The sequence below is a fragment of the Myotis lucifugus genome, unplaced genomic scaffold (assembly GCF_000147115.1).
Source record: "Myotis lucifugus unplaced genomic scaffold, Myoluc2.0 scaffold_815, whole genome shotgun sequence".
Taxonomy (NCBI): domain Eukaryota; kingdom Metazoa; phylum Chordata; class Mammalia; order Chiroptera; family Vespertilionidae; genus Myotis; species Myotis lucifugus.
Window position 1 is genome coordinate 39,559 of NW_005871863.1, and position 23,899 is coordinate 63,457.

A 23,899-nucleotide genomic window follows, 5' to 3' on the forward strand; every position below is an offset into this window, starting at 1 on the left:
TGAAATCAATAAAAACATATTTAAAATACTTTTTAAAAGACACTTTAAGTATCGAATGCTTTTTAAAATCAATCTTCCGGAGGAGTCGTGTATGGGCTTGGAGCACAGCTCCCCCCGGCGCTGTGTAAAGTGCTGTCTTGCATTTCCACGGCGATTCTTCTTCCCGAAGCGACAGGCCAGCCTTGCTCCTCAGGACTCTGCAGAGCTGCCAGCGCTTTTCTCGGTGCGCTTGTGTAGGCGTCGGAAGAAACAGATAACCGTAGATCTCGCTGTGTCTACATTCTTGTTTGCACGGAAAATTGCTGGGTAATACAAACTCCCATTTGTGAGGCGCTCTGGAGCTTACGGCGAGAACGACTTCTTCTACCTCATTTAGTCTTTCCACCGACCACATTCCCCCCCTCCCTCCCCCCGTTTTAAAGAGGAATAAGTTGAGAGGGTGTTTTTCCCTGAGTCAGCGAGATATGAGAGCCGACAAAAAAAAAAAATTATATTCAGAATAAGAAACCAACTCCTACCAATCCATAAGGCCAAGGAGGCAAGCCGGTCGGAAAATGGGCAAAAGGTGAGCAGGCACATGGGCCTCACCACCGAGGACATCAGCAAACGACACCCTGAAAATAACAGGGCGGGACCTTAAATAGAGCGCATTTTTCTAAATGCCTCTCTCTCTCTCTCTCTCTCTCTCTCTCTCTCTCACATACACATAGCAGTCAGTACTGCCACTGCCTTCATTTAGTCATGGGGGTTGTGAGGGAGCCCCCACACGTAACTCTGTGTGTCTCTGTTCCGTCTGGTGTTTTTTGCAGGGAGCACATATCACTTTTATAATCAAGAGGGAAGGGGGCTGCTTAAGCACAATTGTTGTTGTTTTAATATATTTTTACTGATGTCAGAGAGGAAGGGAGAGGGAGAGAGAGAAACATCCATGATGAGAGTAAATCATGAATCAGCCGCCTCCTGCACGCCCCCTACTGGGGTCGAGCCCACATCCCGGGAATGTGCCCTGACCGGGAATCAAACCGTGATCTCCTGGTTCATAGGTCGACGCTCAGCCACTGAGCCAGGCCGGCCCGGTGCTTAGCACAGTTGTGAAATAAGCCACGCTCCTGGCCCTGGGCACAGGGCTCAGAGTGAGAGCTGAGACACAATCCGTAATCTGTCGTTTGAGCCACGAGACGACTCTGCCCGCCACGTCCTCACACGACCGCCTTGGTGACAAACACAGAAAAGGGTTCCCTCGGGTGTCAGTCGCTAGCCTGGGACCCAGAATTCCTCAGCTACTCTCAGGAGATGGGTGACGTCCAGACGTTTCTCGTAACTGTTAGAAGTCACGAGCCTGCTTCTGGGATCATGGTTGTGTATCGGGGAGGCTCCTCCGCAGGCCTCTGCTCCTGGTCCCCCGGGAAAGCCTGCCTCTGTCCTCTCCTGTGACGGTGCCCTGCTCTGTCTCTAGAACCTGTCACTACTGTGGTTGTATTTCTATCATGTTGAATTGTGTGATCCCCCACCCCATGAGCTCAGGAACAATGTGGGTTTAGGGCCCCCGATACCTGTCATCCTGGCATAAATGCATTGAATGAATGAGTGAGTAGTGAATGATTGAGTGAATGACTGAGTGACTGGTGAATGAGTGACTAATGAATGAGTGAATGTATGAGTGAGTGACTAATGAATGAGTGACTATGAATGAGTGAATGAATGAAAGAATGAGCGAATGTATGAATGAGCGCATGTATGAATGAGCGAGTGAATATGAATGAGTGAATGTATGAATGAGCGAATGTATGAATGAGTGAATGTATGAGTGAGCAAATGTATGAATGAGCGAATGTATGAATGAGTGACTTATGAATGAGTGAATGTATGAATGAGTGAATGTATGTATTTGTGAATAATGAATGAGTGGATGAATAAGTGAATAATGAGTGAGTGAATATTTTTTCCACTGACTTATTTTTCAAAAGAGAGTGGAAGCGAGGGGGGAGAGAGAAAGACATGATGTGAGGGAAATACATTGATTGGTTGCCTCCTGTACATGCCCTGAATGGGGACAGGGATCTAACCCAAGTCTCTCTTATTTACTTATTTATTTTAAATATATTTTTATTTATTTCAGAGAGGAAGGGAGAGAGAGAGAAACATCAATGATGAGAGAATCATTGATCGGCTGCCTTCTGCACGCCCCCTACTGGGAATTGAGCCTGCAACCCGGGCACGTGCCCTGACCGGGAATCCAACCGTGACCTCCTGGTTCACAGGTCGATGCTCAACCACCGAGCCACACCGGCCAGGGCCCTGGGTCTCTTGGATAAGGGCACTAATCCCAGTCGTGAGGGCTGCACCCTCCTGACCTAATCACCCCGCAAAGGCCCCGCCTCCAGATACCCTCACAGTGAGGGTTACGTTTCCATGTAGGAATCTGGGGAGGGAGGAGGGGGTACTGCACTGGGGGGTGGGGGGGGGCGGGAAGGAGCTGTGACACCTTGTCATGGAGCAGACAGAGAGCTGAGAGGCTAAGCCAGCGAGTAGGTGCCCCTGGGCGGGGAGGGGAGGCCGGGGACCCCCTCTGGGAATGCAGACAGCAGCCTGCCTGCCGGTTCTGTGGGCGTGTCCCCCGGAGTCGTCCCTACCTGGCACCAGGACACTCGCAGACTGTGCCCGCCGGCCGGCCACGCCGCGCTGATGGCAGTCGAGATGCTGCCGTCTGGGTGCCACGCCGCGCTCCACAGAAGCCCGTTCTGCTCTAATGAGGTTTCAGGCGGGATGCTGGGAGGAAGAAAGCCTTTTAATTAGATCGGTAGCAATCAGCTCCCAAACCACAGAAGCCCTTTTCCCCGAGCAGACAGACACGACGCAATTAAAAGCAAGCCAGCCACCTGCGCGGAACACTGGCTGGCTCACTTTAAGGCCATTAAAAAGAACAGGTTCTTGCCCCGCCCGCGCGGCTCAGTGGCTGGGCATCGACCTCAACCAGGAGGTCACGGTTCGATTCCCGGTCGGGGCACACGCCCGGGTTGCGGGCTCGGTTCCCAGCGCGGAGCGTGCAGGAGGCAGCCGATCCATGATTCTCTCTCATCATGGATGTTTCTACCTCCCTCCCTCTCTGTAAAACCCATAAACTTATACACAGGTGAGGATTTTTTTTAAAAAAAAATTGGACTTTGTGCCCAATTTAATTGTTTAGGTTCATAAATTATTTTTGAAATAGAAAGAGAAATAAGCTAAGCCATTCGCCGATGCCACCCTCTGGTGGTGGGGTAGCGGCGTTTTCATTTTCTATTTGATACTTTTCGGCCGTTTCTCAGGGCTCGATGACAAATGCGTATTTCCTCCGAACGCAGAGGGAAGCTGACCTCTGGGCCCGTGCGGCTCGGGCAGGCTTGGCGCCTTCCCATGTCCACACGTCCCCACAGTCCCAGGAACCAGACTGCTCTCTGGGCGGCGGTGCCGGGCCCTTCCGGAAGCCGCGCCCACCACAGTCACAAGGCTCTTCTCTTCCCTTTAAAGGACGAGAAGAACCAGGTCCTCACCACCAACATCTGGCTGCAGATGGTAAGTGGAGGCCCGGGCAGCCCTCGCCCTCCCATGTTCCTGCCCTTGCCCCTGAGACGCTCGTGTGTGGACGGCAGGGCCAGCAGGGGCCCCGGGAGGAAAGCCAGGCCTGTCGTCCCGGACACCAAACGGCTGCAGGTTCGATTCCCAGTCAGGACGCCTACTTAGGTTGTGGGTTCCATCCCTGGTCTGGGCGTGTGCGGGAGGCAACCGATTGATGCTTCTCTCTCCCATCAATGCTTCTCTCTCTCTCTCTCTCTCTCTCTCTCTCTCTCTCTCTCTCTCTCTCTCTCTCCTTCCTTTCCCTGTAAAAATCGATGAAAACATATCCCCGGGTGAGGATTAAAAGGAAGAGATTTGGCAGTTTGCTCGGAAGGGTGCTGGTTTCCCAGGAGAACCCGTACCTGGGTGACCAGGCACTGTTTCGAGTCCGTTGCTCCGTAAATAAACTCCCCTCTAATCACGGCTGGTTCTTGCAGAGACATCCTCCGCTTCGCTTGCTTTAAAACTCGCCCCGTTCATCGCGTTTACTTACTCAGCCACTTCCAAGCCGCCTGCAATCAGGCTGAGTGATTTACAGTCTAAAAGAAGGTTAAAGACCGGCCGGTGTGGCTCAGTGGTTGAGCGTGGACGGATGAACCAGGAGGTCACCAGTTCGATTCCCGGTCAGGGCACAGGCCCGGGTTGTGGACTTGATCCCCCAGTAGGGGGCGTGCAGGAGGCAGCCCATCGATATTTCTCTCTCTCTCCCTCTCCCTTCCCTTCTCCCTCAAATCAATACAACATATTTTTTTTAAAAAATACACGATAGATACAAGAGCAGCTTCGGGTGGAAGGCTGAGGTTCCAGGGGAAGGTGGACGTGTGGACAGGAAATTGGGCTCCAGGGGCTTCACGTTGCTGAATCCCTAGTCCCAGCATCTAAATCCACCTCCTGGACCCCAGCCGCCCCCCAGCAAATGTTCCTGCAGACGCACAGTGCTTCTGCGCTTTCCGAAGAGAAGAGGCAGAGAGGTGAACAGCGACAGCACGATCAATTCTTCCTGGGCAGCGGGGGATTGATCTTGTTTTCCCATCGTCCCACTCGCCCTTGATTCGGTCCGAGGAGAAAGCGGCTGATGTCGGTGTTTGCCTCTTTCTGGTCCTGGGAGGGAGCAGTGGGGGTTCTCCAGGGCTTAGCGTATTGTTTTGGGGGGCCTGTCCGCCGTCATCTGATTTGACCCAGGAAGGGAGGCGGCGGGCGCCTCTCCGTTCCTGCAGGGACTTTCCGGCCACTCCCACACTCCCGGCTGCTGCTTTGAAAACGGGGGACATTTGTCACCGAGTCGAGAAAGTAAACACCTGTCTTCTCCGAGCTTGGAATTCGGTCGTTCTGCCTGGCTCTCGGTGTCCAAGCCTCCTGGGAAGAGTCTCTATTCCTTTCTACCTCCTGATTCTGATTATGGGCCCAACAGCATCCACATGGCAGATGTTAGGCAGTGAACCGTATTTCTTTCTTTCTTTTAAATATGTTTGTATTGATCTCAGAGAGGAAGGGAGAGGGAGAGAGAGAAACATCAGTGATGAGTGAGAATCATGGATCGGCTGCCTCCTGCACACCCCACACTGGGGATCGAGCCCGCAACCCAGGCATGTGCGCTTGACCAGAATGGAATCCAGGACCCTTCAGTCCCACAGGCCAACGCTCTATCCATTGAGACAAACTGGCCAGGGCAACCGTATTTATTTCTAACTCCTTTCCCTTGTTCATTTCTGAACGTTGTCACTTCACACATTGGGCTCATAGACAAGCGAGCCCGTGGCTTGCTGGGGGCCATGTTAGCAACCGTCATTAAAGGTGATGTTTCTTTCTTTCCCCCACTTTTTTAAAAAAAAATTGATTTCAGAGAGGAAGGGAGAGGGAGAGATAGAAGCATCAATGAGGAGGGAGAATCACTGACCGGCTGCCTCCTGCACGCCCCCTACTGGGGACGGAGCCCGCAACCCGGGCGTGTGCCCCGACCTGGACTGGAACCGTGACCTCCTGGCTCACTCCTCTGAGCTCTGAGCTTGCCTAGTCGTGTCCTAGATCAGTCTCAGTGGTCACGGCCACACGTGCGCCTGACGGCACTGTGCGTGTCAGTCCTGGACAGATCACTACCTGCAGTGGAACACGTCGGAGTACCCGGGCGTGCAGACCGTGCGCTTCCCCGACGGCCAGATCTGGAAGCCGGACATCCTTCTCTACAACAGGTGAGCCCGGCGGGAGGAGGGGCGGCCGTGTGCTGGCATGTGGGTAGCGATCGGCGTGTGTTTGAGCGTTCGGTGGATGTGCCTGATCTCGTATCTATAACTCGGAACACTGCTCCCACTGGGCGTTGTAAATGTCCCCCACCCTTTTTTTTAAGTTTCTTCTTTTTTAAAAATATATTTTTATTGATTTCAGAGAGGAAGGGAGAGAGAGAGAAACATCCATGACAGGAGAGAGTCATGGATCGGCTGCCTCCTGCACACCCCAGACTGGGGACCAAGCCTGCAACCTGGGCATGTGCCCTTGGCTGGAATCGAACCTGGGATCCTTCAGTCTGCAGGCTGACGCTCTATCCACTGAGCCAAACCGGTGAGGGTTGTAAATGGCCATTGAGAAGGCAAGAAATGAGGGCTTCGTCTGTAACCCAAGGCCGTCTGCTTGGTAGACCAGATGCCCCAAAGACAGGTATCCAGGCGGGGTCAGTTTCTAGGAGCCTTAAAATCCTTGGCTAAACTGCGTAGCAAATGCAGGGCATCTTGTTGTAATGAGGCCTAGAAAGTGACAAGAAGCTAAATATTTCTTAGAGAGAGTTCCACCTGGCCCGTGTGGCTCAGTTAGCTGAGCATCCATCCGCCCATGGGCCAGGAGGTCGCCAGTTTGATCCCCGGTCAGGGCACATGCTGGGGTTGTGGGCTTGACCCCCAGTAGGGGGCGTGCAGGAGGCAGCCGATGGATGATTCTCTCTCATCCTGGGTGTCTCTCTCTCCCCCTCTCCCTTCCTCTCTGAGATCGGAGAAGTATATATTCTTTCAAAAGAGGCCACTTGCTGCAGACCGGCCGTCTGTCCTGGGGGCCGGGCTGCTTCATTTCCCTGACGGATGGTGGACAAGGCCGGTGCTGCCAGCCAGCTGGCCGGGCTGCCCGCTGAGAGGGCGGGCGCCAAGAGGAGCAGGCGTGCCAGGTGCTGAGCCAGGGGTTTCTTGCTTGCTTCCTTCTGCGTTACCGCAAGCCTGTGGTTCAAGGGTTGTTCTGAACGAGGCGGCGCTCCGAGCGAGGAGCGGGCCAAGTGAGGGTGGCCTGTCACGGTCTCCCCTGGACCGAGGCCAGGCCGCACTGGTGTTGGTGGTCAGCAGCCTGGGCCCAGGAGAGCTGGGACCCTGAGCTGTGCAGCTGCGGGCGTCCGCCTCAGCCGCGTGGGAGCGTTTGGATTTTTATGAGATATTTTTAAACACAAAAGGAAATTTTGTTTGTTTTTTAAAAAACGTATTTTGGTTCAGTCCCCAGTCGGGGGCTGGTACGGAGGCGACCGATGGCGGTTTCTCGCATCGAGGTCTCTTCTCCCCCTCCCTTTCGGTCTCTGTGAAATGGGGGTGGGTGGCGGCCCCTGGGGACCCGTCTCCCAGGCCGGCTGCGTCCGGCGCTCTCAGACCCGTGGCCGGGGAACAGGCGGCAGCCCCTCCAAGCTGCCAGGACCCGGTCACGACAGCCCGGAGGGCATGGGAGCAGTGCCAGCTCACGGAGCCCTTTTCCCGTTCCCAGTGCCGACGAGCGATTTGACGCCACCTTCCACACCAACGTGCTGGTGAACTCCTCGGGGCACTGCCAGTACCTCCCTCCAGGTGAGCTGCGTCCTCGGTTCTCCTACAGCGACAAGCTGACTGAGGGGTGTCCGTCCTGCTGCTCCCACGAGCTGGGAGCTAGTCCTGAGCTCTGGGCAGGCGCTGCCCCTCAGGTGTTGCTCTCCAGGTGCTGCCCCCTGATGTTGCTTCCCAGGTGTTGCTCCCCAGATGTTGCTCTTGGTGCTGCCCCCTAGATGTTGCTCCCCAGGTGTTGCCCCCTAGATGTTGCTCCCCAGGTGTTGCTCTCCAGGTGCCGCCCTCCCTGTGGTGAATGATGCTGCGGTGAACACACGGGGTGGTTGTTTTGTTTCCTCTGGATACGTACCCAGAAGCGGGACTGCCGGGTCACTGGTATTTCTGTTTTTAAGTTCTTGAGGACCCTCCCTACTCTTCCCACAAAGGCGGCTCCCATGCCCAATCCCGCCCGCCGGCAGGGCGAGGCTGCTGTGGGTTTGGCGCACACCTCGCCAGCTCCCCCGCGCCTGACGGTGCCCGTGGCCCCCCCCAGGCATCTTCAAGAGCTCCTGCTACATCGACGTGCGCTGGTTCCCGTTCGACGTGCAGCAGTGCAAACTCAAGTTTGGGTCCTGGTCCTACGGAGGGTGGTCCTTGGATCTCCAGATGCAGGAGGCGGACATCAGCGGCTACATCCCGAACGGAGAGTGGGACCTCATAGGTGAGCCCCGCGGGGCGGGCGGCCCGCTGCCCGGAGGAGAGCGGCTGTATTCCCGGGCTTGCTTAGCGGCTTGGGATTTTTCCACTCTGCGTTTCGGTGTATTTACTGCGGTGTATTTATGGCACTCGCCATGATTCCCCGCGGGCGATAGGATCAGACGCAAACGCAATGAGAAGATCCGGTGCTTCCCAGGGGGACTGTGGTCATAACCATTTAAATGAGCCGGTGCCAGGAGAGGCGTCCGTACATCCTGCGAATCTTCTGTTCCTACCATCACACTGGACAACAGCAGATTGCATTTATACTGGCGTAAAGTTTACAGTGTGATATTTATCGTCATGGCGGCTTAGTCCACTCTGGGTGGCTCATAACAGACATTTATTTCTCCCCGTTCTGGAGCCTGGACGTCCAAGATAAAAGTGTTAGCAGATTTGGTGTCTGGCGAGGGCAGCCTCCCGATCCATGGACAGCTGCCTTCTCACTGCGTGTCCATGACGGAGGGGCAGGGAGCTCTCCGGGGTCTCCGCTACAAGGGCACTAATCCCACCCAGGAGGGCTGCACCCTTCTGACCTCATCACCCCGCACAGGCCCCACCTCCTGACACCACCGCGTTAGGGGTTAGGTTTCAACCCACGAATTTTGGGGGGACACAGACATTCAGTTTATAGCGCATGTAATTCCAGTCCATCAAAACAGCCTGCTAAGCTGTTCAAATATCACTAATACACTCCTAAAGAACTCGGTGGTAAACCAGGAAGTGCTCATTCAGACACCAATTACCCAATTTTTAAAAAATGTATTTTTTATTGATTTCAGAGGTGGGGGGAGAGAGAGAGAGAGAGAGAGAGAGAGAGAGAGAGAGAGAGACACATCAATGATGAGAGACAATCATGGATCGTCTGCTTCCTGAGCGGCCCCTATTGGGGATCCAGCCCTCAACCCAGGGAATCGAACCGTGCCCTCCTGGTTCATAGGCCCACACTCAGCCACCGAGCCACGCCGGCCGGCCCCACTTTTGGGGGGACATCAGCTCCATGGCTGTGTGTGCGTGTCATAGGCGGTGCCGTAAACAAGCAGGGTGATGTGTGTCCCTTTCCTCCCGGTCCCCACGGAGGCATCCCGGGCAAGCGCAGCGAGCGGTTCTACGAGTGCTGCAAGGAGCCCTACCCGGACGTCACCTTCACCGTGACCATCCGCCGGCGGACCCTCTACTACGGCCTCAACCTGCTCATCCCCTGCGTGCTCATCTCCGCCCTGGCCCTGCTGGTCTTCCTGCTGCCCGCGGACTCCGGGGAGAAGATCTCCCTGGGTGAGTGCCCGCCTTCCCGGGGAGCCGGAGGGGACGCGAGGGCGCTGCCTGGGTTCAGCACCATGGACAGCGCCCGGTCCAAGGGGCTCTGGGTGCAGAGATGTTGCGGGGGGGGGGGGGGGGGGTGTCTGTGTGACGTCACACACTGACCTCCTAGCCCAGGAGGTCTCCCTGACCACACAGGCTCCTGATATCGCCTCTGGGTCGGATACCACAGCCTCATGGGACACCCTGGCAGCCGCTGATCCTACAAGGAGGGTGGGAACACCCAGGAAGGGGCCAGTTGTCCCCTGAGGGGCCTGGGGTTTCTCCCCTCTGCCACCCCGTCCTGCTTTTTGTTTGTAAATAAATATCTTTTTATTGATTTCAGAGAGGGAGGGAGAGAGGAGGAGAGGAGAGAGATAGAAGCATCAGTGATGAGAGAGAACCACGGATCGGCTGCCTCCTGCACGCCCCCCACTAGGATGGAGCCGGCAACCCTGGGCATGTGCCCTGACCGGGAATCGAACTGTGACCTCCTGGTTCCTAGATCGATGCTCAACCCCTGAGCCACACCGGCCGGACTGGCTGTTTTCCTTTTCCTGCCTCATGAGACGACCTGCATACGAATGTCGTAAAGAAAAAGAGAGACACTAGCGCTGACGTCAATGATGCATTTTGTGTGGTTCTAAAGTCCCGGCTCCTTAACCCGACTCCTCCCAGGGCTTCTCTGGAACCCCTGTCCCCCCGAAATACAGACAACCAGGCCCTTGTGTTCAGGAGCGCCTTAGACACCGCCTGCCCCTCCCTCCACCCGCTAGTTCAGTGGTTCTCAGCCTGTGGGTCTCGACCCCTTTGGCGGTCGAATGCCCCTTTCACAGGGGTCGCCTAAGACCATCCTGCATATCAGATATTTGCATGACGATTCATCACAGTAGCAACGGAAATCATTTTATGGTTGGGGGCCACCACATGAGGAACTGTATTTAAAGGGCCAGAAGGTTGAGAACCGCTGCTCTAGTGGTTGGAACCTCCGGGTAGGGCCCCGGCTGGAGGGAACGGAGGCCTCACGGCCGGTCTGTGTCCGGCGCCCTGTCTCTCTGCCTCAGGGATCACGGTGCTGCTCTCTCTCACCGTCTTCATGCTGCTGGTGGCCGAGATCATGCCGGCGACGTCCGACTCGGTGCCCCTGATAGGTAAGGGCCTCCGGGCACCGGCCGGGGAGCGGCACCGCCCGGCCTCCGCCTGAGGCCAGGCCTTGCTGTCACTGTGCAGGGTGGTCCATGGCCTCTGCTCAGCGGGGCACAGGTGAGGGGGGTGGGGGGTCCTGCTGTGCTGTTCGGGTCAAAGATGCAGACATGGCCCCCTCCTCCCTAATCCCCCCTCGTGTTTGTTAGGGAGCCATTAGAGCAGCGGTTCTCAACCTGTGGGTCCCCACCCCTTTGGCGGTCGAACGCCCCTTTCACAGGGGTCGCCTGAGACCATCCTGCATATCAGATATTTACATGACGATTCATCACAGTAGCAGCATGACAGCTATGAAGTAGCAACGAAAATAATTTTATGGTTGGGTCACCACATGAGGAACTGTATTGAAAGGGCCAGAAGGTTGAGAACCACAGCATTAGACGTTCACTGTGTCAGCTGGACCCACCGTCCCCCACAGAGCCTCCCTTAGGACGGGAAGGGCACCCCCTTTCACCCTCAGCAGCTGTTTCCTGGGGCGACCCGCTGTGAGGACGTGCGAGCAGGACGGACATGCTGGGGCCGGGACAGATCCAAGGCGGGGCCTCCCGGGTCCGCCCTCCGCCCTCCGCCCCGGCACCGGGCCTCAGCCACCCGTTCTCTCCGCAGCCCAGTACTTCGCCAGCACCATGATCATCGTGGGCCTCTCCGTGGTCGTCACGGTGATCGTGCTGCAGTACCACCACCACGACCCCGACGGCGGCCAGATGCCCAAGTGGGTGCGTTCCTCCCGCTCTCCCCTGCAGCCCGGGGCCCTCCCCCAAGGGGGCGCCCGGGGCAGCTCACGGACTGGGTTTTTTAAAATATAGTTTCCATTGATTTCAGAGAGGAAAGGAGAGGGAGGGAGAGGCAGAAACATCAATGAGGAGAGAGAATCGGGGATCGGCTGCCCCACCCTGGGGATCGAGCCCACAACCCGGGCCTGTGCCCTGACCGGGAATCGAACCGTGACCTCCTGGTTCCTAGGTCGATGCTCAACCACTGAGCCATGCTGGCCGGGCCCAAACCATTTTTAATGACCGAGTGGTGCTGACTGCCCCAGAAAAAAAACAATCTTAATTAAAAGCAATAATTATCCGCCTCTCAGCACAAGACCATGTTCTAACCAATGGCCGCCAGTGCAATATGAGGTCTGGTTCTCTCTCTCTCTCTCTCTGTCTCTCTCTCTCTAGTTTACATAACACCCCGCGTTTTTCTCTCTTCCCGGGGCATCTGACACATAACGAGCCTCCCAGGGCCGTTCAGGATGATCTGTGGCTGTGACGAAGGCGCCGCCGAGCGCGGGGCAGTGTGTGGCGTTTGCACAGCCGGAGACAAAACCGCGACCTGACAGGGGGGCCACCGGCTCAGGGGGACCTGTGCCAAGAGCATCACTTCACTTCGGAGATGCTTTTGCCTGGAAAGCGAACGGCTCGGGCCACGGAATGGAACCCCGACTTGGCGGGAGGGATCGCATTAGCTTGAGACGGGCCCTGGGGATGCAAAGTCCCCCCCCTTCCCCCCACGTGGCGGGAGAAGCTGCCCGCGCGGCGGCTCAGCTCTCCGTGGCCCCGCGGCCTCCGGTTCAGACGCACTCATGCCCAACAGGCTGCCTCAAGCTCCGGCCCCAGCGTCCCGGTGCCTCTGGGGGAGGCGGGGCGACAGGCCACATCCAGCCCACCCAGTGCTCTTGCAAATGTCATTTATCGGAAGACAGCCGGCCTGCCTGCCTTTCTTTTTTATTTTTTTTAAACAGGCTGTTTAAAACTGGTTTTGCCGGCAGAGCGGCCCTGGGAGGCTCGTTAAAAGCAGGCCTCAGGGCCCACAGGCTAGGACTCTTACTACCTGACCCTGTCCGGGAAGGTCGAGAAGCCCTGCTTCAGACGTTTCAAAGCACCTTCCTGCGTATCCCCTTTTATCCCGGCTTCCCGGCCGCCTAACGCATTAGGTTAGAGGTTCCCAAGCTCCCTAGGTTCGTACACCTTTGCTGCCTGAGGTGTCCCCCCCTCCCCCAGAGCCCCTCGGGCGAAAGAAACACCCAGCAGTTCTGGTCATTAAATAGGTCAGAACCGCCCCGGCCGGGTGGCTCAGTGGTTGGCGCGTTGTCCCCTGCGCCCAAAGGTTGCAAGTTGGACCCAGGTCAGGAGGCAGCCCGTCGATGTCTCCCTCACACGTCAATGCTTCTCTCTCTCTCTCCCTTCCTTTCTAAAATCAATAAAAAAAAAATACATGTCAAGACAACTTACAAGGCCCTAACCGGTTTGGCTCAGTGGCTAGAGCGTCGGCCTGCAGACTGAAGGGTCCCAGGTTCGATTCCGGTCAAGGGCATGTGCCTTGGTTGCGGGCACATCCCCAGTGGGGGGTGTGCAGGAGGCAGCTGATCGATGTTTCTAACTCTCTACCCCTCTCCCTTCCTCTCTGTAAAAAATCAATAAAATATATTTTTTAAAAAGACAACTTACAAGACTTGACAACTGGGCACCCATGAGCCCCGGACACCTCTCCAATCTTTTCCCCGGCACCTGCTATTATTAAGATGTTTTAAAAAAATACATTTTTATTGATTTCAGAGAGAGGAAGGGAGAGAAACATCAATGATGAGCGAATCACGGGTCGGCTGACTCCTGCACGCCCCCTATAGGGGATGGAGCCCGCAACCCTGGACTTGAACCGCGACCTCCCGGTTCCTAGGCGGGCGGGCGGGCAGGGCTGGGGTTGCGGTGGTGGGGGGGGGGGCCTGGGGCCCCTCATTCCCACGGTGTCTCCCAGACCAGGGTCATCCTTCTGAACTGGTGCGCGTGGTTCCTGCGCATGAAGCGGCCCGGGGAGGACAAGGTGCGCCCCGGCTGCCAGCACCGGCCGCGCCGCTGCAGCCTGGCCAGCGTGGAGCTGAGCGCCGTGCCCGCCGCCGCCACGGCCAACGGCGGCGGGAACCTGCTCTACATCGGCTTCCGCGGCCTGGACGGCGGCGGCCTGCACTGCGCCCCGACGCCCGACTCCGGGGTGGTGTGCGGCCGCCTGGCCTGCTCCCCCGCGCACCTGCACGACGAGCACCTGCTGCACGGCGGGGGGCCGGCCCCCGAGGGGGACCCCGACCTCGCCAAGATCCTGGAGGAGGTGCGCTACCTGGCCAACCGCTTCCGCGGCCAGGACGAGAGCGAGGCGGTGCGCAGCGAGTGGAAGTTCGCCGCCTGCGTGGTGGACCGCCTGTGCCTCATGGCGTTCTGCGTCTTCACCATCCTCTGCACCATCGGCATCCTCATGTCCGCGCCCAACTTCGTGGAGGCCGTGTCCAAGGACTTCGCCTAACGGGGTGCTGGCCCCGGGGCCTGCGGGGGGGCGCGCGCGGGCGGGTGGGGACGCGAGCCGGTGGCTGCCAGGCCTGTCGGTGACGTCTCCTGGTCACGCACGTCTTAGGATGTCAGTCGGCGCTTTTTTCTTTTTTTAAATCCTTTCAGCTGGACATCCCTGGAGCATCCTTCCGGTCGGGGGGACCCCTGACAGGGCACTAGGCCTGGTCCCTGCTCCCTGGTGAGCCCTGGTGGCCAGGGCAGCTTCGGGGCCTCGGGGCTGGTACCGCATGCCTGCATGTCCCTCCCACCAAGGCCCAGGTGAGCCCCCCCCTCCCCCCGCCCAGCCCCTGCTTCTGCCTGTGCACAGCCCTGGACTGGACGCCTAAGAATAAGCCACACGCACTCCCTCCCGACACCTGACTGGGGAGGGGACGCCCAGCTCAACCTAGAAACCTAACCAGCGGGTTTTCCGACGACTTGGCTTTTAGTGACCAGAGAGAGTTGGTAGAGAGAAACCGTGCTGTGCTGTTTCAATGTTAAAAAAAAAAGAGAGACATAGTGGACCTTGTCTGTGACCCTTTCCCCTGCCTGATTTCCGCCACCCGCCCGCCTCGTCTGGGCAAGGCCGGGCCCCAGGCCAGGCAGGCGGATTTCCGGAGACACTGGGGAGTTCAGCGAGCCTGCTCCGTGCGGCAAATCCCAAAGGACGAGCGGGCTCCATTAGAACGAGCAGCCCAGCGTCCTCTCCAGAGCCAAGCGAATCCATCATTTAAAAAGAACGCGTTAGCCCTGGCTGGTGTGGCCCCGTGGATAGAGCGTCGGCCTGCGGACTGAAGGGTCCTGAGATCGATTCCGATCAAGGGCACATGCCTGGGTTGTGGGCTCGATCCCCAGTAGGGTGCGTGCAGCAGGCAGCTGATCCATGATTCTCTCTGACCATTGATGTTTCCATCTCTCTCTCCCTCTCCCTTCCTCTCTGACATCAATCTATACTAATAAAAATGTAATATGCTAATTAGACCGGATGTCCTTCCGGACGAAGCCAGGGCTGCGAGGGACGCCTGGGTCCCGGGTGCCGGAGGGAAGCCGGTGCCTGCAGCCGGGGGAAGAAAGGCCTACTCTTGCACGAATTTCGTGCATCGGGCCTCTAGTAAATATATATTTTTTTAAAAAGAATGCATTAGAAAGCTGGCTGAACGGGTGGGTTCCCTGGAGATGTGCTTTGAAAGCCAAGGAAACTTTCATTTTAAACTTACACGGTGCCAGAAGTCACTGCTTAGCTCAGTGGTCGCCAACCGGTGGTCCGCAGGCCACTGGTGGTCTGTGAGGTCCGAAAGGTTGGTGACCGCTGGCTTAGATGCTCTAGCTGACAGTAGTCACTTTGCTTCTTCGCATAGTTCTTATTTTTTAATAATATCAGAGGGAGACACAAGAAAATATTGCCTGTTCTGTCTCATCCAGTAACTGCTCAGAGCTCGAAAGCTTTAAGCCCTCCTTCCCCACCCCCCCGGCCACACCCCCGCTTTCAGGGTCTTTAACACCCCCGCTTTCAGGGTCTTTAATTTGCCTCTAACCCCCGAGATGGATCCATCATGAGCAAAGATTGGATTTTTCCGAGCAAAAGAAATTGCATACATGTCTCCAGCCATTTATTTCACGCCTGCTGGGTGACGCACACAGATTCTTTGCACTGAGGATGGCGGCTTGCACATGCTGTGTGTGTGTGCGTGTGCGTGTGCGTGTGTGTGTGTGCACCTGCTCAGAACGGACACCTTGTTTACAATAAAATTGATAAATAAGAGCATCCCCAAATCACACTGTCCTCAGAGTTCATCCATTTTACATGGGACAAACAACACACAGCATTCCCTCCTCCCCAATCCCTCTCTCCTATTAAACTACCTTTAGAAACAAGTAGAATGTTTTGATGTGTAAAGAAAATGCTTCAGCCCTGGCCAGCTTGGCTCAGTGGTTAGAGCACCAGTCCTCGGACTGAAGGATCTGGGATTTGATTCCAGGTCAAGGGCACATACCTCAGTGGCAGGCTCGATTCCCCAGCCCCCGTCAGGGTATAAACACCTCTCTCACATTGATGTTTCTCTCTCTCTCTTCCCCTCCCTTCCCTCCATTCTCTCTAAAACAAAACAAAACAAAAATCAATGGAAAACATATCCTAGGGCAGCTGTGGGCAAACTATGGCCCGCGGGCTGGATCCGGCCCGTTTGAAATGAATAAAACTAAAAAAAAAAAAAAAAAAAAAAAAAGACCGTACCCTTTTATGTAATGATGTTTACTTTGAATTTATATTAGTTCACACAAACACTCCATCCATGCTTTTGTTCCGGCCCTCCGGTCCAGTTTAAGAACCCATTGTGGCCCTCGAGTCAAAAAGTTTGCCCACCCCTGTCCTAGGGTGAGGAGAGAGAGAGAGAGAGAGAACGAGAGAGAGAGCCCTTCATTTCTTCTTGCTCTCTGAAAACTGATCCCTACTACAAATCTGCTTTTGAAAACAGCCTTTGTGGCTTTGTATTTTGTAGAGAAAAACATAGACAAGCGAACAAAATAGCTCGTATTTGACCCAAAACGACTCTGCCATTTAAGAACGGAGTAAGGAGGAGAAGGGCGTGTGGTTAGAAAAGTGAATGCCTGAAAACAGTAGCCGTGTCTTAATGAATTCGCCTGTGCACTTGGGACTCTTCCTGTCTTACGTCTCGAAGTGTTTTTATTTGTTTATTTGCCTTTGATGTTATTGACTGATTGGCATATAGAAAGTGTGAAGTTTTATGTTGTCAATGGATCATATTTTCCTTTGTAGATCCTGGAGTTTGGTTCTAGTTTTAAAAGACCCTCCCCATTCTGAGATTATAAATAAACTTACTCTTATTTTCTTCTAAATCTTCATGGTTCCATTTGTCTACATCTTCTAACTCCCTGGAATTCATCTGTTGCAGGTAATGGAGGTAAAGATGCAATTTTTTTTTCTCCAAATGGTTGGTCACTTGTGTAATAAAATAGATAACCGTACATTTTGGCAATACAATTATAATCCTTTCCCCACTTGTTCAAAATGCCACCTTTTTGTAGACTAAAGGTCTTTAAATGTTTGGGTCTATTTCTGTTTTATTATCTCTCCATGCATGCCTTCAAATTTCTCAGGCTTTATTCATATTAGTGTCAAATATTCATATTAATGTGAATATCTGCAAATCAACACTTCCCTCAACTAACCCCCCCCCATACACACACACACACACACACACACACACACACCGTAATAATAGGGTCTTTGTGAGAATTCAGGGAACAATGGCTAAAAAGTCACTGTCAAAAATTATTTTGACATCTCATTTATAACTCTTCTCCAGCTATACTTTAGGAGTTCTGATTTTCATAAAATCAGATGAGTGTTCGATATCTAGAAACAAATGACCCTTTAAAAAAGTACTTTTGAGCCCAGCTGGTGTGGCTCAGTGCTGAGCGTTGACCTATGAACCAGGAAGTCGCTGGTTTAATTCCCGATCAGGGCACATGCCCGGGTTGTGGGCTCCATCCCCAGTAGGGGGCGTGCAGGAGGCAGCTGATCAATGACTCTCTCTCATCATTGATGTGTCTATCTCTTTCCCTTTCCCTTCCTCTCTGAAATCAATCAATATACATATGCATACACACACACACACACACACACACACACACACACACATATATTTTAAGTACTTTTGAAAGTTACCACTCATTCCTGGAACAGTTCATACCAGGTACTAAACAAAGTGCTTTTCCTCTTTAACCTCCTCAACAACCCTTTGAATAGATGGTGTATTTCCAGATTACAGAGAAGCAAACCAGAACACATACAAATTAGCTAACTTGCTCAAGGCCACCCAACCAGTAAATGGCAGCCAGAAAGATGCCGAGAGCAGCCCCGCAATTCTAAGATAATGAAAACAAATACAATCACTTAGCAAGACTTACACCCATTACTCACTCATCGCCAAGGGTTGCCAAAGTCGATTTGGCTTTTTCCAAAGATGAAAAAAAAAAAAGAAGTTGCCTTGTTCTGGTTTGTCCTTATCATTATATAAAGATATCAATTGATAAACACATATATGGGTGTACAAAATGATAAACATACTTTGACTGACGTACGGAGATATTTCTGTTCTATTCTGTGCCCTTTCCTACTACGCTAAAATATGCTCTTCTATCCCAGCTCCAAAGCAGCCAAGCATTCAACTCCCAGAAGGTTGAAGCCACTGACAAGATCTATAGGATTCCACGTGGGAAAAAAACTGGCCGCCAAACCCCTTCCGCAGACAAGAGACGTATTGCTGTTTACGAAGCCCCACTGCGGATCAGCTTTATTTATCGTTCCTATTTCAAGAAAGGTCATGTTCCTGCTGGACGTCACAACCCCTGAGCTGGGCATTTTTCTTGCTTGTCCTCATGTCAGACTGTCCTATCTCAGCCAAGATTTATGTAAGAAGAGGGCTCCTCCATTGGGTTCAGGAAAGACAGTCAATGCATTATCCCTCATGGTTATTTCACAGTTGACTAGACCTCCCTCAACGGATGACAGTCTACCCCAGAAGTGATGCATCCCCTGGGTCCTTACGATGCCCGCCTGCGATAACTAGGATTCAACACGGCCGATGTTAACACTTTACGGGAGCAGCGCCGGACAAATGCCTTGCCCCTCAGAAACTTCATTTCGGCACGTCATTTCTTCTACTGGCAACCGAAGCAGAACCAGACAGGCACCAATTTCCACTGAGGGGTATTTCTGAATACGAGATTCAGGATTTGCCCGGCTGGTGTGGCTCAGGGGTTGCGCATCAACCTATGAACCAGGAGGTCATGGTTTCGATTCCCGCTCAGAGCACATGCCCAGGTTGTGGGGTCGATCCCCAGTGTGGGACGTGCAGGAGGCAGCCGATGCATGATTCTCTATCATCACTGATGCTTTTATCTCTCTCTCTCCCTCTCCCTTCCTCTCTGGACAAAAAATATAATTTTTAAAAAGAAACTCAGAACTTAATAGCATTTTATTCTAGGAAATAGTTAGCTGACACCTGCAGGGCCGGGCACCAGACGGGGGGGTGGGGTGGGGGGGGGGTTAAGAGACATGGAGGATGGACTGCAAAGTTCTAAGGGATCTTTAGTTCCCAGGCTAGTTAGCATAAGAAGGGGGTCTTTCCTTCCTAGTGTTAATAATTCCAGCAGCGTGGCTAAAGGGACCCCATTTTATATATTTCCCATCTTCCGTCTTTCCACAACAGTTAAAATACGGGGAGTTCCTGTATTAGAGAGGCAGTTGCACCTCCACAACTAGCATCGCCCGCTGGAGCCAGAACCAGCCACCAGGCGGAGCCAGAGCCCACCCAGAGCCCGGCCAGCCGAGACACCGGAAGGGCTCCCGGGGCATTGTGGGAAATGTAGTCCCCCGCTCGGCCCCAGGTTTCTCCGCTCCCCGATCTCCCGGTCAGGGTCCCGGGAAGTCAGCTGACCCTGCTCCGAAGGTGCCTTGCGCCGATCGGTGCTCCGAGCGTGCCTGGGTCTTAGGCGTTGGAGGTCCCGTGGGCGCCGAAGTGAAAGGGTCGGGGTAGGGCGGCGAGGTTGGGAGAGCGCGCACCCCGCCCCCCTGCATGCGCGTCGCCGAGAAGAGCCGAGTGCGCATGCGCCCAGGCCAGCGCCTCTCCAGCAAACTACCCCTTTGTGCTCTCAGCTGGGACCCCTTCGGTTTTCCAAAAAGCCGCTGAAGTTCCAAATGACCCTCTGCAAAAATCATCCCAACAAGAGGGAGGTGGGCCCTGGCCGGTTCGGCTCAGTGGATAGAGCGTTGGCCTGCGGACTGAAGGGTCCCGGGTTCGATTCCGAGCAAGGGCTCATGCCTGGTTTCAGGCTCCATCCCCTGGGTGGGGCGTGCAGGAGGCAGCTGATCCTTGATTCTCTCTCATCATTGATGTGTCTGTCTCTCTCTTCCTCTTACTCCCTCTCTAAAAGCAATATATTTTTTTTTTTAAAAAAAGGAGGTGGACAGAGTTAGTGGAGCATGAAGTCAGCAGGGGTCCAAGAAGGCAAATTGAGTGGACTGAGAGCTTCCTGGAGGAGAAGCCAGGAAGGAAGACTTCCAGCCAATCGGGAAGCTTCCTCACAAAGCCTGGGGTGTAGCCCAGCTTCGGAGAGCATTTCAGAATTGTAGGTATCGAACTCTGTCCTTACCGTGCTTCGTGCTTCGAGGGACTGTCATTGGCGCACTGGCTCAGGAGTCTCCCTCCCCGACAGCTCCTTAACCAATCAGCCGGGAATGAAGATGCAGGCGTCCCAGGTGTTCTGGTGAGAGGGCTGGAGGGTCCAAGGATGAATACGATCCTATCTGAGTTGCAGGCACCTGAACAGTTAAAAGAAAAAAATTATTCATGACACTTGTTAAGGACAGCAGGACCCTTTTACTAAAGAGGGTAATGCAATGGGTTTTTTAAAGTATGTTTTTATTGCCCGGCCAGTGTAGCTCAGTGGTTGAGCATCGACCCATGAACCAGGAGGTCATGATTCAATTCCTGGTGAGGGCATATCTCAGGTTGCAGGCTCAATCCCCAGTAGGGGGCGTGCAGGAGGCAGTCAATCCATGATTCTCTCTCATCATGGATGTTTCTATCTCTCTCTCCCTCTCTCTTCTTCTCTAAAATCAATAAAAATATATTTTTAGTCTTAGCCAGGTTTGGCTCCGTGGATAGAGCATCAGCCTGTGGACTGAAGAGTCTCAGGTTCAAGTCCAGTCAAGGGCACATACCTAGGTTGCAGGCCCTGGTCAGGGTGCATGTGGGAGGCAACCAATGTGTCTCTCTCACATCGATGTTTCTCTCTCTGTCTTTCTGCCTTTCTTCCTCTCTCTCTAAAAATCGGTGGAGTCCTGACCGGTTTGGCTCAGTGGATAGAGCGTCGGCCTGCGGACTGAAGGGTCCCAGGTTGGATTCCGGTCAAGAGCATGTACCTTGGTTGCAGGCACATCCCCAGTGGGGGGTGTGCAGGAGGCAGCTGACTGATGTTTCTCTCTCATCGATGTTTCTAACTCTCTATCCCTCTCCCTTCCTCTCTGTAAAAAATCAATAAAATATATATTAAAAATAAATAAATAAAAATCAGTGGAAAAATATCCTCGGGTGAAAATGAACAAAAAAAAACCAATTTTTTTAATTTAATAAAAAAATAAAATAAAAGTCAGTGGGTCTATCAGTAAGAGAAAATAAAGATTGGCTCACTACCTCTCACGTGCCTGAATCTTCCAACAACCTGTAGATACATTGCTGCTATGTGCAGACAGCCAAAAATGAAGATTCACATGGACAGTGACTTCAGTTACAGGATTCTTGGGATGATTGTAAAAAAAAAAAAAAAACAAGAAACACTTATGGAGAGCTCATAGACTATCCCTGGTAACGGGTGCAATCATTTTATAAGAATTCTCTCATTTAGTTCTCACAGTAAACTTGTGGGCTAATCACTCATTATTACTACTGTATTATTATTTTCCAGATGAGGTAAAAGAGTGAGATTAACCAATGCCATCCCAATAAATTCAATTAAAAGAAAGAAAGAAAAACATAGGGGCCATGTAGGGCTCAGCCCAACAGGCCTGAGCTGTTTGGAATAAAAGACTATGGGGCCTCTGGTTCTTTTCAATCCGTCCTTACAGTCCACTTCTGAACTAGCCTCCTGCCTCTCTGGCTTTTGTTATGCTCTCTGGACTGGGTCTCACCCCTGCATGGCTGTAAACCCCCCCCCCCACACATGGCCACGCTGCTCCCTGGTGATGGGGGGATGGGTGCTTAGCACAGCCTGCTCAAGTGGAATGCCACTTCCATTCCTTCTACTTGGACACCCAAATGCTGACCAGCCAGGAGGTCTCGTGCAGCCCTGCAGACTGGAGTGTGTACACGAGTCTGTCTCAGTCAAGTCTCAGCCCGAGCCCCTCAGCGCTTTGGGGGAAAAGAAGAATCAACGGAACCAAATAACCAGATAAATGGCCAGATGTGTATTCTCAGGGACTGTGAAAACAATATCAGTGCTCAGAAGAAGAAAAAAAATACCGAGACAGGAAAATGGACTATGACAGAGAAAATTATTTGAGAATTAGTGGTTTGACTGGGATGGGGAAATATTTGCTTATTTCCCTCCAGATGCATACCCAGTAATTCCACTGACTCCATCTCATATAATATTTATCATCAGGAGACACGATTTTAGTTTCTGATGGTGCATATGAAATTTCGTCACTATAAAACAAGATGATACAGCTCACGATGAGATGCTAGGACATGAATGTGACCAGGAGGCACACAGGAGGGGATGTGAAAGCAAATACACCCTCCACCCCACCCCGGGCCAGCAGCACAGCCTTGGCAAAATTACGAAATCTTCCCTGTTCCCTCCTGTTTGAGGAAAAAAGATGGTGAAATACTACCTGCAACGTCACTGTCTAGTATAATAGCTACTAGCCCTGTGTGGCTATTTAAATTAATTCTGAAATTTAAAAACTACAAACTCGGCTCCTAAATTGTTCTAGCTACATCTCAAGTGCTTGAGAGCCACACTGAGTTAGTCACCAATGCACTGGACAACACATACATACAACCGCCACAGAACTTCCATTGGACGGTGCTGGTTTATAAAAAAAAAGATGGATTGAAGATCATTTAAACGGTGCTGGGAACAAAGTACTATTAAAACAAATAACAGGCTAATAGTCAGGATTCTGAGATTTTTGAGTCTGTGAAAAGCCTGGTAGATAAGCCCAGTATATATGCTCCGAGTCTTTTTCCTGTGAAACGCTCAGGGGCTGTCAAAGAAATATCCATTAACAAATACATTTAGCAGAGGGAAGACTGAGACTTCAGAAGAACCGGCACTTCCAATTCAAAACTCAATAAATACGTAAAGGAGGACGTCGGAAAGTACTTCATGAGCAAAAATGATTTCAAGCTTCACAACATTAATTAGCTTAATTCCTATATGGCTAACTTTTAATACTGTAAATGCTATGAATTTTAAATGTTTTCCTGTCATTGATTATACATATGTAATATCACAACAGAAGGAAATACAGCTGATCTGGTACAATGAACTTCTATCTGATGTCCTTGCTAAATGTGCTTATTAAATCTAATAGATTTATTAGTCTCAATTTTTTGCTGTCTCCTAGTAATAACTCCTTTCCAATTCTAACATCTTTTTCTTTAATTTTTTTTTTTTTTTGCTTCGTCCCTTTTCACTGGCAAGGACTTGCAATAATAAATATAGACCATTCTGCCTTTCTATTTTTTTTTCAGAAAGCTTTCATTTAAAGAATTCGTCTTACAGAATCACTTATGTAACAGATTGATATGTATGTTTATTTCTGATCCTGTCATTTTAGTAATAAATGTGTCTCTAGAAATATGACCATTTCATATAGATTTTCTAATTTAATAGGCTAATCTCATTCCTGAAATTGTTTCATTATTTTAATGTTTTATTAATGTAGTGATACTATTTTTAAAATATCTGATCTTGGTTATTTGTGCCTTATTCATATATTTTCCTAATAAACCTCACCAGAAATTTATCAGTTTCAATAATCATTTCAACTAATAATAATCATCATCATCATTTCAAAGTATTTCATTTGATTCTGCCCCCTTACTTCATGTTTGTTTTTCTTTAATTAATTTCTTAACTTTATTATTGGCAAATCATTTAAAAATATAAATCTAGGATATAAAATTCCCTCCCAGAAATTTATTTTAGCAAACAACATCTAATAATATATAAAATGGTGATAGAGCACAACAAATTTATTCTTGGGAAAACGAAATCTTTAAAAAAAACAACAAAAAACCTATCAGTGCAAATAATCACATTAAGAGGAAGCACGGTAAGATCTCAAAACACTATTCAGAAAATTACATGATAAAATTCAGGATTACATTCATGATCAGTACCCTTACTTAGCAAAGGACTCTAAACCCTTTTTACTCAATG

The 23,899-nt window shown here is 52.1% G+C and overlaps 1 protein-coding gene across 1 annotated transcript; it reads left to right on the forward strand.

Annotated features, from left to right (window-relative positions):
* Positions 1 to 5,763: 5,763 nt before the first annotated feature.
* LOC102430493 (CHRNA7-FAM7A fusion protein) lies at positions 5,764 to 13,901 on the forward strand. The gene is made up of 6 exons (XM_023747222.1): positions 5,764 to 5,786; positions 7,912 to 8,079; positions 9,195 to 9,389; positions 10,478 to 10,564; positions 11,223 to 11,332; positions 13,362 to 13,901. The coding sequence occupies exons 2-6, from the start codon at positions 8,025 to 8,027 to the stop codon at positions 13,899 to 13,901; spliced, it is 987 nt and encodes a 328-aa protein (XP_023602990.1). The 5' UTR covers positions 5,764 to 5,786; positions 7,912 to 8,024.
* The last annotated feature ends 9,998 nt before the right edge of the window (positions 13,902 to 23,899 follow it).

Bases quoted from the DNA above. Each gene is read 5' to 3' on its own strand.
- LOC102430493 (XM_023747222.1), top strand. From the start codon at position 8,025: ATGCAGGAGGCGGACATCAGCGGCTACATCCCGAACGGAGAGTGGGAC. The intron at 9,390-10,477 runs GTGAGTGCCCGC...TCTCTGCCTCAG, and splicing joins CGGGGAGAAGATCTCCCTGG to GGATCACGGTGCTGCTCTCT. The intron at 10,565-11,222 runs GTAAGGGCCTCC...TTCTCTCCGCAG, and splicing joins CGACTCGGTGCCCCTGATAG to CCCAGTACTTCGCCAGCACC.